At 36.3% G+C, this 17880-nt stretch overlaps 1 protein-coding gene across 2 annotated transcripts in view; it reads right to left on the bottom strand.

Annotated features, from left to right (window-relative positions):
• The window catches only part of LMNB1 (lamin B1), a 44499-nt gene that overhangs the window by 24473 nt on the left and 2146 nt on the right, over nt 1-17880 (bottom strand). For both annotated transcript variants that reach the window (XM_074328547.2, XM_019732387.3), the window contains exon 3: nt 237-393. In XM_074328547.2, the coding sequence (XP_074184648.1) occupies nt 237-393 (157 nt within the window). The remainder of the gene's footprint in view (nt 1-236; nt 394-17880) is intronic.

The following is a 17880-nucleotide window of genomic DNA, read 5'->3' as shown; positions in this document are numbered from 1 at the left end:
AGAAAGAGCATAAACACAAGAGACAGGAAGAAGAGCAGCAACAAGGCCAGTATGTTCAGGATACGACTTACGAGCGATGGTGCTTTGCTACCCCAAGACTACCTTTCAGATAAGCCATAAAAAAATCAAATGAATACTTTCTAAAATAGAAAATAAATTTAAAAATCAATCAACCAATTAAAGCAGATGAGGCAATTAACCTGCCAAATATGTCTCAAGAGCAGAGTTTACCTTACCTGGGCAATCTGATCCTTCAGGTCCTCCAATTCTCCCTCTAAACTTTTTTTGTCACCAAGTGCAGTAGCCAGAGCTGCATCTTTAGAGTTCAGTGCTGCTTCATATTCTCGAAGTTTCATCTGGGCTCCGCTGAGATCGGACTCTTTTTTCGCGTAACTGTAAGACATTTGAAAAAGCGCCAAGACATCAAATGATACCCTGACTTGAAAACTTCTCCCTCCCTGCTTAAGGGGGAAACAAGCAGTTTAAACAAAGGCTGCCATAACCTGCTTAAAATTAGAGGAGCAATTCAGGAGTATTACGTCTAGAGTTTTTGGTGGATAACAACTTTCTCTTTCAATGATTTCCCTCTCATGATTACTAATGACTCCACGTTACAGAAACACATAGGACCAATGTACCAGAATCCTGGTTGTCTCTGAGAGAGAATACATGTCCTCCTTGTTCTATGAAGAGGCACTACATGCTTCAGTAAGAAGACATTTTTGGAGAAATGAATATTATTTTTAAGTACAATGAATACTACAAACCAAGATGGACAGGAGATATAAATCAAGATATGAGATTAAATAAATGAAATCAAGTTATTTTAAAAAGCAATTTTATAACTTGATGATGTATCATACAGAAAACTCCCTTGATATTATATAAGAACTTGTAAGTACTTTCCATTCCTTATGTAAGAGGTGATTTAAAGATTTCCCTAGTTATAAATAAGGGCCTCCCTAATATTTGAGAAAAATTAATTATTTCAGTTTATATTATTAACTATCCAAAACTGAGGTCCCAGTTGAGGTTTCTTTTTCTTCTAAATATTACTTTTTATTAAATGGAGTTCTATATTATAAAATTAAGGTTCCTTTGGATATAATATTTTTTCAAATAATTATTAGGTTAATGCAAAAGTGATTGCGATTTAAAAGGTTAAAAACAATTGCAAAAACCGCAATTACTTTTGCACCAACCTAATCCATTTTAAAGAACAGTACTTTTAATCCAAATCATTCTATTATTATTAATTAGTGACACCAGAAAAGCCTTAATAATATCAAAATTTCCAATGCCTGTTCTGAATTAAAACTGCAATTGCAGAAGAGTATTTCTACTACTAATGTTTGAGAGTAAGCTAAAAGGGGAATTTTTAATTAACAGAAATTTTAAAAATCTGTAATGTTAAAATAAAATGAAGAAAAATCTGTCCAAAGGATAAACAAATATAATTCAAAGAGAAGATTTAATAGTATTCATTCCTTACTCATTTTGGTACCATAAAACTACATACATACAATCTCAGCAGTCATTCAAAATAATTTTCTTAAATCCTGTATTTTTAAAAACCACAAGATGGCAGCCTTTCACTGAAGACTTGTTTAGGAGGGGGTAAATTGTTAAAAAAAAACACCAAACCCACAGTCATTAATTTCTAACAAAAATGCCTCATTCCAACAAGTGCTGGGTCCTAAGGCTGGTAACTCCATAGGACAGAACCAGTGTTTGTGGAGGAGCTATTATTTTGTCCCACTATGTAAGTGACCAGAGCCGGGCAGGGATACATATCATATAATACATAATTTTTAAAAACAATTTAGAGCATTACACAGTATTTATAAAAGCTGACTCAAAATTACTTAATAATTACAAAAACTTCTACTGTACCACGTTTAACGTGTAAGTCTAATATTCGGTCCGCTCATAATGTAGTGTCCATGGCAGAAGAGTGAACCTGTGCCTCCCAGAAACCAAAATGGCTCACCAAGGGCACTGAATTTAAAACAAAAAAAGTCACACCAACTTCACAAGCTGTACTGCATGTTCTGTGTGTTTGATTTCACTGATTTAATGGATAGTAATACTTGTATCTGGTTCCAGATTCAGAATGTTAAAACACAAGTGAAAGATACTCGGTAACATCTGTGGAATATAGGAAATATGAGAAGCCAAAAATTCAGACAGTGCACCTAAATGACTAGAACATGGTGATTTCCTCAACAAAAAATCAAGACCCAGTAAGACAAGGAGTAATGGACCAAAGGGGATGAGTATTTATGGTATTTATTTGTGGTACCTTCAGCCATCCAATGGTACCAACTGAAATTGGATATCAAGTTTTAGTCACTTATCCCACTGTTATTCTGTAAAAATAGACATTTTTCATTATAAATTCATTCTAAAAGCTGTAACTTTCACATTACTGAACAAATTAGGCAGATACAAGCCAGAAGTTGGAAATGTGCTTAAAATTGCAAATAAAAGCTAAACTTACATGCCTTGCCTGAAGAGGGAAAAGGACGAGAGCTGAATACTCGGGCTGTATCTTGCACATACTTAAGTTATACTATCATACAAAACCCTACTTGTGCATGTACTCAGCTACCTCAAGAGACTGAGAACTCTTTGAGGGCGAGGGCCATGATGTATTATTTCTTTATCTTCTACACAGACAACCTATAGATAAAAACCGTTTTGGTAATTTAAAAAAAAAAAACTTCTGCTTTTTTAATAACCCGTTCTGCTTTTTTTATGCTACGTAAAACATCATGTCTTTTTCTAGGGAAAAAAATAACTGTGACACTTTTATAATCTCTAAAAGTTGTGTTCTCAGATGTCCTCCCTATTGCCTGCCAATTTCCTAGGCTGAATGGATCATGAAAAAGTTCTTAGGATTATACCCATGTCTCCCTCCATCTGTTTATAAACCATGAATCAGTGGGTTCTATGCCATGAGCTGCCAATCCTAAGGCCGTGCAGCAGGTTAACATCTTAAACATAATCTTGCCATAGTTTTCTAACTGTATTATTTTTCATTCACTAGATATGATGCGGGAAGTCAAAGTACAGAAAGCTGCAGAACTGACATCCTAAAACATACACACATGAATTAGCTACAGCTCTCACTTCAACAGTGACATACGACAACGCCCCGGAACAAAGAACAACTTGGACAAGAATCCAAAGTTACCAGAAGCTGTCACTTACAGGGTTGGCAGGCAGTTTTCTTTGACTATATTTCCTAACTGGTTGTGTTCAGTGATATCGATCTGCCTGCCTAAGCTATTCCTACCTCAAGATAAGGAGAGCTTCCTGTGTTTTCATTTAAATTCATTAATTGCTAGTATTAGATGTGAATCTAACACTAGAAATATGCACACTGCTGAATGTAAGTCAAAAAACGTACCCTTTACCTACCACAGGTGTTTAGAGAAGAACCAAAACTCCAACAGCAGCCAGGAAAAAAGTTTTATCAAATGTAGTTGATACTCTATCCTAATTAAGAATGTCCTCCCTTAAACAAAATTAGCTTTCATTTCAAGTAACTTTGTATTTCACCAGTCATAACAAACAACCAGACCGTATCAAACATGTAGCCATTAAAAATAATGATCAGCTGGAAAGGATACATTTAGATTCCTGTTAACATTCTACAGAGTGACTCAAGAGTAACATACAATTCAGTAACAGTATGGATGTACTTTCCCAACAGAATCTAGTACCATTAGCCAGCAGGGACCCATCCCTACCCTCTCCTGAGGCCTGAAGGACTCACCTAAATGCCACTTTCTTAATTCCTCCGGACCCGACCACCTCCCACCACCAGCAAGCAATACCATGGTACTTCACTGCTCTAATCACCTTGGTTTTTTCAACCTACCAGCTCTTTGGCCTTGACTTGTTTCAGGATCATCACCTCAACCCTAACTTCTGCACTGAACTACTTGGCATTGAAATCAGCGTCTGCTGGAACTTTGCTTGGTCTACACACTACCCTTCCTTTTTGGATAACTCAAGACTCCCACGCCCTGAGTATCCTTCATTTGTCTAGGTGTACTCAGTTCAGACTAGTCCCACCAGTAAGGATGTGGAGATTAGAAAATGCACCCAATCACAGAATTGCTGGAAAATGAGTGCTCAATGGAACTCCTGGGGGAAATGCATCATTACTAGGTTATTAACTGTAGATCCTTATTTTTAAATAAAATCATACCACATATATAACACAGAAAATCCCTCAAGACCTTTCTGTGTAAAACAAATCAAGAAATAAACTTAGATAAATACTTACAACATAATGTAAAACTCATTACAGAATAGTTAGGCTTTGGCAAATTATCGCCCTAGTATTAACATTTCCACCATCAGCTTATATCACACAGGTCAGTTTATATCACAAACGCTCAGCTGAATGAAATGTCTAGTTTGGCCAGCAGCACAACCACAAAAGAAATCCCCGAGTTCAGCCTTTCTAAAACACCCAGAATGTACCTGTGAACAAAGAATCTGTCTTCATTTTCAGGAGAGGATCTATATACATGCTTGAGTTTGGTTTCCTTCTTTTATGTGCCATAATTTTCACTATTTTCTCAAGTACTTCTGTCCTTGATCTTTGATTTTTATAAACAGAAATGTAGGCACAAAGAGTTACATTAAGTAATTCAAAATAAGAGCTAAATTATAGATGGTCTATAGTTGGTAGAATTACATACCTAGAAAACGGCACATAGTTTCTAGATATTAAATGTCATTTCCGTGGAATTTACCAGATTATTATACCACATATATAAGAGTGGACAACGACAAGAATTTGTGTTCAATAAGTGCTGCTAAATGAATAAAATCTGTTGGACATGTGTTCTTATGGGAAAATCCACCCAAGGTATAATATTGATAGACGTAATATAGACTTTTAAAAGATACACAGTTGAAATAAATAAATTAGATCCCAAAAAAATCAGATAACATAACAGAAACCATTCTGTGTAAAACTGTTATTTGGAATCATATCCACAAAACAAGGATTTTTAAATCCCTCAGAACAGACCCACTCTACATGGAAAGCCAGGCCAATTAGGCCCAGCTGTTTGAGCTGTGTTTTGATTTACCTTAAAGTTCTTCTGAACAGCTGTCTGGTGGCAGCTGAGCACCACTCAACACTAGTGCAGTTATTCAAGTGACTCTCGGATAATCCAGCTTCTGAAGCTGTGCTCAGACCCAGAGTTCAGAATCAACATGCCCTTTATTATCTAGCCACAGTCCAGACTTTTAGAGGAAAAAATAAACTTTATTTTTGAAACTTTATTAAAGGTTCTTAATATGTCCAAACAAAAACCTTCTGTCCTACAATAATCTACGTGTTTCATAAGGACTCTAACTGCACATTAAACATGTTCCCTCTAACATTCATTCATCAGCTTCAACGCTGTCCTCAAATTAGTTTCCCTTCCAAAGGGAGAAGGAATGTGATCCACAATATTTCTGAGGAAAATGAACTTCTCTGCAATTAAGGTAAATGTAATTTAATATACAAACATCTCCAGAAAGTCACACAACCATAATTCTTGTTTAGAAGGGTCTCCTCTGGCATAAGTAAAAGGACTATCATGCTTTTGCAAACTCAGAGCTGCCACGCATAACTTCTGGTGGCGACACACTTAATAAACTGAGCCGTCAACAAGTGAGCAACAACCCAATCAGAAACAGGCAAACCGTAATTGAAATCAGATTAAAATTAAGAAATATACAAAATAAAACTGAAGCTGGACCACAGAACCATTTCTTTGACAAAAAAAATTCATTTACCTAAATAGGTACATGAATGGGGAATGGACACTTACAGCTAAAGTCGTAATAAAAAATGACTTATTCTTCACAAAAAACTATTAGAATGAATGAATTCAGTAAAGTCACAGGACACAAAGTCAATAAATAAAAATCTGTGGCATTTCTATACACTAATAAACTATCAGAAAGAGAAATTAAGACAATCCCATTTAACAATTACATCAAAAATAAAATACCTTTGAATAAATCTAACCAAGGATGTGAAAGACCTGTGCACTGAAACTATAACACACTGATAAAATTGAAGATCTAAATAAATGGAAAGATATTCCATGTTCATGGATTAGAAGAATTTTATTAAAGTGTCCATATTACAGATTCAGTACAACCCTTATCAATATTCCAATAACATATTTCACAAAACTAGAGGAAATAATTCTAAAATTTGTATGGAACCACAAAAGATCCCAAATAGCCAAAGCACTCTTGAGAAAAAACAAAGCTGGTGGTATCATGCGCCCTGATTTCAAACTATGCTACAAAGCTATAGTAATCAAAACAGTATGGGATTGGGGGAAAAAACAGACACAGACCAATTAAACAGAACTGAGCCAAACAGAAATAAACCCTAACATATATGGATGTAAATTAGGTCCTAACGAATGCATCCATAAGTGATATGAAAGACAAAAGTGTCACGGGGCCACCTTCTTTACCCTTGGGAAACTTTTCTGCTAACCGGTAAGGCCCTTAAAACCTGAAGTTTTTCTGTCTTTCTGTTAGTTCTTTGTCAAGATTGTTTTGGCTATTCTGGGCATCACGCATTTCCATATGCATTTTAGAGTTAGCTTGTCCATTTCTGCAAGGACGGTAGCCCTGATATTGATAGAGATTGCACTGAGTCTGTAAGTCAATTGGGGGAGAAATATCTTAATATTAGGTCTTTCAAATTCACAAACATGAAATCTTTCCACTTATTTAGATATTCAATTTCTTGCAACAATGTTGTGTAGTTTTTCCAGTACATAAGTCTTGCACTTCCTCTGTTCAGTTTATTTCTAAGCATTTCACTCTTTGATGCTATTAAAAATGAAGTTTTCTTATTTCATTTTTGGATTGTTCATTGCTCGTGTATAGAAATACAACTGAGTTTGTGTATTGCTCTTGTATCCTGTAACCTTGCTGAACTTGTTTATTAGCTCTCCAGATTTTATTTAGTTCATGATTTTTTATTTACGAGATTATGTCATCTGCATAGAGATAGTTTTCCTTCTTTTTCAATCCAAATGTCTTTTATTTCTTTTTCTTGCCTAATTGCCCTGGCTAGAACCTCCCATACAAGGTTGAATGAAAGTGAATGTGGACACCCTTGTCTTATTCACGACCTTAGGGAGAAAGCAGGCAGTCTTCACCATTATGTATGATGTTAGCTATAGGCTTTTCATAGATGCCCTTTATCACATAAAAAGGTTCCCCTATTATGCCTCATTTGAATAATTTTATTAGGAAAGAGTGGTGTACTTTGTCAAATGCTTTTTCTGTATCTATTGAGATGATCATAGGGTTTTGGTACTTCATTCTACTAATACGGTGTATTGCACTGCTGACTTGGGTAGACTGAAACAATCTTGCGCTCCCAGGACAAATTCCGCTTGGTGATATACAATTCTTTTACACATTGGTGGGTTTGGTGTGCAAACATTTTGTTGGGAATTTTGGTGCCACTATTCATAAGGGATATTGGTCTGTGAAGTTTTTCTGCAACAGTGTTCCAAAGTCCATTCTCCAGTTTGCTGGGTGTCATAGGGCCATTCATACAGTAGCAGTAACAACTTCCTGGTCCTGAACTATAGCTACACACTATTTTAAGTTCCAGCAGTGGCCCCAGACATAAAAGTTCCCAAAGAAGGCAAATTCTACAGCGCTCTAAGAATTGTTCCTGCTCTCCCAGCTCTAATAATTTTTCCTAAGTAACTATATCCCATATTGTTTTACTTTCTCCTTAGAATATCTAGTGTTTTCCATTGCCTGCACTGACTGATACAAAAACCTAAACAAATAGAATAAGAAATAAACTTGGAACCAACGGACTAGGAAAGAAAACGAAGACTTCTAAAAAATAAGAGAAACTACTGCATCCATGAAATTTAAACAAGATCAGGACTCTATCAAGAAACAGCAAGAGACTAAAAAGAAGCTATTAGAAGTTTAAAATAAGATAGCAAAACTGGGAGGTAAAATTGAGAACATACAGTAGAGAAGAAAATTCTTAAGAAAACTAGAGGATTGATTTGAGAGGTCCAACATTTAAATAACAGGAGTCAGAATGTAATAAAAGAGGAAATGTCAATAAAATAATTTAAGAAAGTCTCCAAGAACTGAAAGGCATGAATTTCCAGACTGAAAAAAATTCCCCAATGACTAGCACAATGAATGAAAAGAGATCCACACCAAGGAACAGCCTTGTGAAATTTCAGAACTGGACCAAAAAGGACCTACAAGCTTTTTAATTTTTCACTCATCAGTACTTCTTAGCACAAATTAAAAGCTAGAAAATTGCAGAACACGCCTTCAATATCATGAATATTGACAACTTAGAACTCTACGCTCAAACTATCAGTGTTCATGCAATACAACTAGACTAGAAAACACAAGCCTCCAAAAGACATTTCTTTAATAAGATAAAACTAATAGAAAACCTCACGATTCTAAATGACTGATGTTTTAACATCTGCCATCAAGTCTATATAATTATACAAAACTAAGTGGGGAAAAATACTATTTTCATAGGCAATCAAAAGGTGGTGTGGTGAAGAAAAACTAACTCAAACTGTGTTGAGTTCTGCTGGGGATTTATGTTCACACAGTATAAGCAATTCTGCTACAACACAATGTATGTGTTCCTGAAAACACCTGAATTCTGCACATATTAAAAGTAACAGAGCAAACAGGAAAGCAATGGTTGGAACAAACCACCCAAAACCTGTGCAGTTTTGGAACCAGAGCAGCAGCAACAACATAAGTAATAATCAGCAGCTCAGGAGATGACTTGGACGACCCAGGCAGTTGGGTTAGTGTGGACAGAGCTGCCTCAGCAGATGCTGAACAGAACAGAAACCACGGAGTGGACACTCTGGGTTGCAGGAGTTGAGACAACAGAGATAAAAGTGGAGCTCAGCTACAAGAACAAAGGCGGAAGTGCACCTTTCTGAGGGAGGAAACCCTGAGTGCGTGTGCCCTCTTTATTTTCTTAACAGTTTAAAAGTGAAGCTGAAGGCTTTCTTTCCCTCTGAACTCCCTCTTGCTATTCTGGCTCCGCTTTACTTTTCATATATATATCAATACAACCTTCATTATAGTATCATTTCTCTGGTTACCAGTCACATAGGAGCTAACTGGTGTTACAGAAGCATTTGCAGAATGCATTGAATTAATACTTTAAATACCAAAAACTGATCTAAACTAAAGTGTAATGCATGACATCTCTACCTGGAAGTCCAACAAACGCCCCTAATCCTGAGTAGGGTTCTCCCGACCTGTTCCTTCCTTATGGATCGATCTCTGTTCAAAGCAACACCATCTCCCCAGCCACCCATGCACAGAAGCAGTCACCCTAGACTAGTCTCCCTAACCCCCCATGCTCGTATCTCTTAAATCTACCTTCTGTTGTCTCCCACTGCGTCCTCCTCAGTTCAGGAGTCGCCTCATTGTTACCCAAGTGTCCTTACTAGTGTTTTTACCTCTACTCTTTTGTCCCTCCCCAAAATAGCCAGACTGATCATGTCACTCTTCTGCCTAAAATTCTTAAGGCTCCTCATTACCTAAAAGCTTCCCCCCACTATATATATATTTCTGTATTTATACTGACGTGATATGACTCAAGTTCAAGGACCTATTTGCCATGCAGGACAACACCCTCTCGTAACAATGTCCTTTAGACGACAACTCCTACTTACCTCCCAACACTCAGCTCAGCTCTCACTGCCTCCTCAAGCCCCTGGGATGTCTTTCAAAACTTCGCAAGCTCCTGAGCTGCCTTTGGTGGTAGTTTGTCTCTCCATAGTGCTATGTGGATCCCGCTATCACAGAACTTATTACATTGTATCAGTGTGTCGCATTTATAGTATCACAAGACTGTAGTGTTTGTTTTCTGTCTTCCACACTAGACTTAAGCAACTTGATAACAGGGACTGAGCGTCCCATCTCTATTCCCAGCACCTGGTCCCTGGCTGGCATACAGTACCGGTTCCACAAATGTGCGCTTAAAAGAAATGAAAAGAACACTTCTGTCATGACTGTTAAAAGATTTAGATTTTAATCTCTTTTAAAGTTATTAAAGCATGGAATAAAGTAGGAAAGCAGCTTTTTAAGAAGAAAAAAGAGGTATCTCTGTAATTCATCTTCACCCTTTCCTAATTAGCAACTGAAGTCCTCAGTATTTCAAAGAGTGGCTTCAATTACTACACTCTCCTGACAAATTCAAAATTACCACCCTTGGGGCTATGAATTATCAATGTGAAAAAGACACATCTAATACCATGTCCAAAAGTACACCCAAATGGACCTGAAAATTAACTGTCCTATCTGAGACTTCAAGTCCCAAGAACAGGTGACAATACCATGTGCCTGCTTCAGGCTGGTAAACCGGAATCAGGCAAACAAAACAGCCCTCATGTAAGGACTGAATACGGCAACACATGTAAAAACCCTACGAGAAGCTATTAGAGAAGACAGAGCTAGGATCTATTCTAGCTCTACCATTTACCCGTATGTTATGTAATCCTACGCAAAATACTTCACTACTCTGAGCCTCAAATTTCCTCACTCATGAACCGGGTTATGGTAAGGTTTAAAAGACAGTGTCTACAAAGCATCTAGCATTGTGTCTGGTAAGCAGAATAAGAACGAAATAAATGTTGGCTCTTTTTGTCTGGTATCTTGCACAAGTATTTTAATCTCTCTAGGTCTCAGTTTCTGTATCTATAAAACGAGTTGGTTAGGTCAGGTGATCTAACTAAGACTCCTAGTAGTAAAAATGCTATAATTCTATGATCAATAAATCCAAATGCAGAAGCCCAAGTAAATAGATCAGCTAAGGAAAACCTCACTTATATAGGCCGACAATAAAAATATCAGCAGAAACCTAAGATTATGACCTGAATTTCGATCTTTTTACTCCTTAATGCTAGCAATATGAGAACAATAACAATGATCAAGAAGCCAAAACAATCTTCAGAAATTAAAATTAAATTCCTCCATATAAGAAACAGACACTTATCTGCTGCTGGTGGCATAAAACATTGGCAAAATTGTAATTACTTTATCCAGTGGTTAATATTTAACCAGCAAATTATTAATAGTTAACATTTGACCACTAAGGTACCAGAGGGAAAAAAACCTGATATTGTCAGTGGGAGAGAAGAGGATAATCGTGGCCCTCTACGGCCTGAGAAATTGGGTACGTACATACACTCGTAGGTCACAGCAAACTCAGTGCTCAGTAAAGGTTATCAATGCATCTTCAAAACATTAAATGACGGTATAGCACATTTACTGACGTGTAAAGATGTTCACAAAACAGTGTTGCATACAAAAGGTTACATATCAATGCTTATCGTGAACCCACTTTTTGTTAATATGGATATGAAAAGAAAAACTTCAGAATTCATATTTCTGGGAGATGGAACTAAGAGCAATTTTTATTTTCTGCTTGGTTTTTATGTCTTACAGTGTTCCATAACGAACATACAAGTTTTGTGCAACTAAAAAGTTAATTTTCAAAAATTCCCCAAACGTAACAGCCAAAACCCAATCCCCTTATCACAGAAGTTCCCTGAAGAAAAAGGAGTAAAATCTCTGATGAGGAAACGTCCTTGAATACCCAATTTGGGAACTTCAGTTATATTGGGGTTCATCACTCAACTGACACCTTAAGACGCATTTCTCACTATTTGTGCGGGAAATAGACCTACACCAATGATATCAAAGTCTGAAGATCTCTAACGCAGAGGTACCCAAGATGTGGTCATCTGGACAAATGAAAGAACAAACATACAGACTGTGTGGAGAAAAAAGACTCAGCAGCATATTTTTATAGTGCTTTATCGTTTCACTTTGTACTTTTACTTCCTTGAATCTGGGTATACCAAAAGATTACCTAGTCTAATCCCCTTAGTTAAATAAACAACTCCAAAAGATATCTTGCTCTACCAAACATCCTTTGAAAGCATGGGAAGGAAGTGTCACAACAGTTTAATTACTTAAGACCTGCTTCCTAGACTCTAACACCAATTCTAGGGGTTTCATCCTCCCAGTTTGTTCCTTGAAGATTAAAGTATATTTAATATGAAGTTCCATAGCTCTTATATTAAAGCAAGAGTATTACTGTCAACTTGCTCCTACCAGAGCAAAATCAAGACACTAAAAAATGAAAGACGAAGTAATACAGGGTATAAAGGTTTTTGTTTATCAATTAAGCATCTTACATACAAAAACTCCCTAAAGCAGATTAGCATTTATTATCTTGTTTGAAAACTGAAAAATATGAATGTTAAAACAACCATGCAGGGGCCGGGCCGGTGGCTCAAGCAGTTAGAGCTCCATGCTCCTAACTCCGAAGGCTGCCGGTTCGATTCCCACATGGGCCAGTGGGCTCTCAACCACAAGGTTGCCAGTTCAATTCCTCGAGTCCTGCAAGGGATGGTGGGCTGTGCCCCCTACAACTAAGATTGAACACAGCACTTTGAGCTGAGCTGCCTCCCGGATGGCTGTTGGTTGGCCCGCGTCCTCTCAACCACAAGGTTGCCGGTTTGACTCCCGCAAGGGATGGTGGGCTGTGCCCCCTGCAACTAGAAAACGGCAACTGGACCTGGAGCTGAGCTGCGCCCTCCATAACTAAGATTGAAAGGACAACAACTTGACTTGGAAAAAAAAGTACACACTGTTCCCCAATAAAGTCCTGTTCCCCTTCCCAATAAAATCTTTAAAAAAAAAACAACAAAAAAAAACCATGCAGATGTTAAGCCTATGTGTATTTCCTAATTTCATTCTATGACCAAAATATGTAGAAAGCCAACAGAGTAAATATACACTAGGTCCAAATGTATAGTAAATCCCTACCCGCTTCTTCACTAAGAAATAGAAAAAAAAGAGCTTATCATAATTACATCTCTGTATGCTTTCTAATCTCTTTAAATGACTCATTTAGATAAAATTCACCCACTATTATAAGACAAATAATTGACAGGCTAGAAAAAGGTCTAAGTTTTTCCATTCCTCCTGAGGTTCATAAAACTAATGCTTATTCCTTATCCCAATTATACAGATGAGGAAATGAAGGTTCAGAGAAGAGACTGTCCCAAGTCACCAAAAGTAGGAAGTTGCAACTTCAGATAGTGCTTTAGCTTGATACTACCCTATCTCAGGCTGTTGTGATATTGTCCCAATTATACCTGCTAGTAGCACATTAGCATCTGTATGCATTTTTTTGAAAATGAAAACACACAAATCCAAATTTCCCATTAGAAGTTTACTTACTAATGTATTGACAAACCAAAAATCAAAGGAATGCTGGTTTCCCCAAAGGAGTACAGTATGTAGGCTTGATCCCTCAACCTCAAACGCATCCTCCTCAAAGCAACGATGCTTGTGGATGGAGGTAGGAAGTATTTTCAGGCCCATATATACCATGAAAAAACACAATCAACATTATACTTTATTCTGTTTGGAAGGGAAAAAAAGAAAACTTTTATTTTCATAAAATTTATTTTAAAAAGAAGCACCATTGTCTTTAAAAGGTTATATTCTGCTTTAAATAACAAGATTTTTGTACAATATCTCAAATATGGCTTTAAGAACTGACATCTAGTAAGACAAACTGTTTATTGGGATATCCTTTATAAAAAATGTTTCTTAAGTGAAGGGACAGTAAATCGGCTTGCTCAGCATCTCAACCAGTCCTACAACAGCCATTATATTACGTACCAGTGAGTCCCATCACCATTTTCCTAATTCATTCATAATTCTCAAAAAAGAGATGATTCTCAATAAAAAGTTAATTTTGCAGCTTTTCAAGCTTTAATGTTTATAATAAACCAAGAGAGGAATAAAAGACAACTTCTAGAATCTGATTAGTCAAGTTAACCTAATGAGCAGTAAATTTAAAACACAAATCCACAATCTCTTATATGCACCTTCAGAGTTCTAAAACTTAAAATTTTCATTAATTCATTTGGTGACAAAACCACCTAAATGGATGTTCCATTTTTATTTATCTTTCTACCCTTCCTATGACTATTATTTCCCTGCAGAAATATCTGTTTCTCAATGAAGTGCTATCCCAGACCCCACAGGGGTGTTGCATACAGTATGTGCACATATTACCTTCTTAAAACTGGAATTATTTTTACTTCCAAAACACATCTGGCTATAAGCGTTTTACATGAAAGATTATGGACCTGTATCACTGAAGGAAAAAGAAATGTATGCATCTACAAAATAAGTTACTGAAAGATTGATCAACACACTTAATTTTCTCTTATATCGTTTTCCTGCCTATTTTTAATACTGAAATTCAGAAATAAGTCAATCTTTCTTACTTTTTGTTTAAAGAGTTGACTGATGGCATTCATCATTATTCTTTTAGGAAATTGTTCCCCAAAAAAACTTCCAATGAAGTATAATTAGACTTGGACTGAATTGGAGTAGCTGTATCTTAGATCTGAGATCTGTTGTTTTCTTGTGGATCCAGAGACTACTTTCATGGAAGTTGTTGCCAAATTCTCTCCAATAGGACCAAGTGTCTCCATGAATTCTTCTGTTTGAGGCATGTTGTGTACTGGGGAACCAAAAAGGGACTAAGTGGTTTTGGAATCTATGATTCTTTCAAGACTGTTTCCTTAATCTAAATCCACCTAAATAGCTCCTAGCAAGTTAAATACGGAAGATTATTTTTAAGAAAAAAAAAAAAGACCTAAATGGACCCAAACAGACAGTAAGACATTTTCTTTTCATCTTATAAATTACTTCAAGTATTGCTAAAAATTAACTTATTTCGTAGGTGATAGCTTAACACAGGCATTAGCCTCCCAACTAGACCCTAATAAAATGGCAGTATACAATGTAAAATGAATTCATAGCACCAAAGTGAACAGGAAAAGGGATCATTAGCAGACATTTCAACAAATTTCTGGAAGAAATGTAGATAAAAATACATGTCACAGAACATGCACACAGGGGCTACAGAGGACAGACAGTAAGGCGGATTTAAAATAGGATTAACTCATGGAAGAGCTTTGCATGTGGCCCTCCTCAGCACCCCTTAGCTTAACTGCAGGCTCCCCAACAAGATGGCCAACAATACATGAAAAATAAAAAAAATTACAAGAGAAAACAAGAGACCAAAGGGCTCGACATTCCAACTAGAGAGAACAAAGAAAATGGAACAGAAATAAAGTGTGGAATAAAGTAAATTTTCCAGAGCTAAATAAAGACAGAAAGCATTTAAACAGAAAGGATCCACATATAATAGCTACGTAGGATGCATGACAGAATATCCATACCTAAGTCTATCACCATGCAATTTCATAAAACCAGGATAAAAAATAATTTCAGAAGCTTCCAGAGAGGTAAAACAAAAGCAATTACCAAAACAAAATAACTGTGACTGGCATAAGACAGACATTAACAATACTAGATGCTAAAAGACAATGGAACAATATAATTTCCAAATTCTGAGGGAAAATGTTAAACCAGTATTCTATACCTAGCCCAACTATCAATCAAGCATGACACAGTTATTTGCAAACACACAGGAGTCAGAAAGTTTACCTCTTGCCAGCTTTTCTGAATAAATTACTTAAGGATGTTCTCCAACAAATGAGGTAAGAAACCAAGGAGAGGAAAATATGTGACCCAGGAGTAAATTCCTAGGAGTAAAGTCCTAGGATGTCAGCTGCATGTCTTAAAAGTGCAGAAAGTTTCAGGGAAGAAAGTAGACTTATGTAATAGATGTGATTATATATCGTTAAAGGGTTTAAAAGATATGCTGAAGGTAAATGTTTCTTTAATCAACAATAAAAAATTAAAGGCTATTTAGGGACAAAATTGTATAAAGAAAATCAAGAGTTGAAATATGAAACAAAGTAAAATGGGGTATGTTTTGAGCAACTGATAGCATGTTAGAAAAAACATATACAGGTTTCAGTTACCCGCAGTCAACCATGGTCCAAAAAATATATTATGTGGAAAATTCCAGAAGTAAACACTGTTTTAAATTGCAAGCTATTCTGAGTAAATATGATGAACTCACGCTGTCCCACTCTATTTCACATGGGATGTAAATCATCCCCTTGTCCAGGGTATCCACGCTGTATTCACTGTCCACCTGTTAGTCATTTCACAGCCCTCTCGGTTATCAGATTGACTGTCAAAGTATTACAGTGCATCTGTTCATGTAACCCTTATATACTTAATAATGGCTCATAAATGCAACAATAGTGATGCTGGCAATTCAGATATACAAAAGAGAAGCCATAAAGTACTTCCCATTAATTGAAAAGGTGAAGGTTCTCGACTTAGTAAGAAAAAAAAATCTTATTTTGAGGTTGTTAAGATCTTCGAGTAAGAATGACTCTTCTGTGAAATTGTAAAGGAAAAAGAAATTTGTGTTAGTTTTGATGCTGAACCTCAAACTGCAAAAGTTACAGCCACAGTGCATAACAAGCTAAGATGGAAAAGCTATTAAATTTGTGTGTGGAGGATAGAAACCATTCTGATTAATGAATGACAACATGTTGCACCAGAATGCACTGAGACTATTTAAAGACCTCAGCAAGGGATACCTTGAAAGGAATGACCACATTCACATAACTTTTTTGTTATTATTTTCGGGTATACAAAACAGCATAATGATTAGACATTTACAGCTCTCACAAAGTGACAACCCCAACAAGTCTATCACCCATCTGACTCTGTACACAGCTATTAAAATACCACTGACTATACTTCCTATGCTGTACTTTACATCCCGTGACTATATACATGTATTTAACTACAGTTGACATTCAAAACATAACTTTCATTACAGTATATTATCAGAACTGTTCTATTTTATTATTAGCTGTTGTTGGTAATCTCTTACTGGTGCCTAATTTATAAATTAAACTTTATCATAGATATGTATATACAGGAAAAAGCACAGTATATACGGTTTGGCACTATCCACAGTTTCTGGCATCCACTGAGGGGTCTTGGAACATATCCCCCTTGGATGGGGGGGGGGGGGGGCACTACTGTACACCTAATCCTGATAATAGGAATATGCAGCTAGACTTAAGAAAAAATATATTCCCAGAACACTACTTGACATCTCAGAGATTATTTTCAACTGTCAACCCCTCTGACAGGCCCTCCTTAACCACTCTATCCCTTCACCTGCTTTATTTTTATTCCCCTAGCATGTTATTACCCAACATTAAATCACATACATTATTTCATTATTTCATTGATTCTAATACACACATTCTTCACACTTTAATCCTATTTAAACCAGCATGTATTTTACAATCCATACACAGCATATTACAACTACAGTCAGCCATGCAGCAGTCTTGTTACTGGGTGAAAAATCTTCAATGGATACCTTCTGGAAAAATTATAGAAGCACCAGCATCAACATGCCTCAGATTAAATGAAATGCAATATTTATTTGCTTGCTGGGTATTTTCCCTACTGCACTCTGAGAAACACAAGGGCAGTAACATATTTTCTTTTTTAATCTCTGTATCCTCCTTACACAGAACAGTGACTGGCACATAACAGTTACTTAATCAGTGTCACATTTTAACATCTCTGAAATTTGGATGGGTCCAACAAGATGAGACCTACATAATGGGCCCTGATTTTTTATTTCTTTTTAGTGGTACGTACACATAACAATGGTTAAGTCATACAAACAACCGGCATCTAAAATTCAACGAAATTTAATAACAAAAAATTTGAAGATGAAGACAGTAGTGAGTGAATAGACCTATTTCAAACATGACTTCAAGAAACAGAAATATAAGCTTGTTATTTTTGAGTTATGGA

Source organism: Rhinolophus sinicus, chromosome 3 (assembly GCF_057876585.1).
Source record: "Rhinolophus sinicus isolate RSI-liver-muscle chromosome 3, RSI-T2T, whole genome shotgun sequence".
NCBI lineage: Eukaryota > Metazoa > Chordata > Mammalia > Chiroptera > Rhinolophidae > Rhinolophus > Rhinolophus sinicus.
This window is presented reverse-complemented; position numbering and strand designations above follow the sequence as displayed.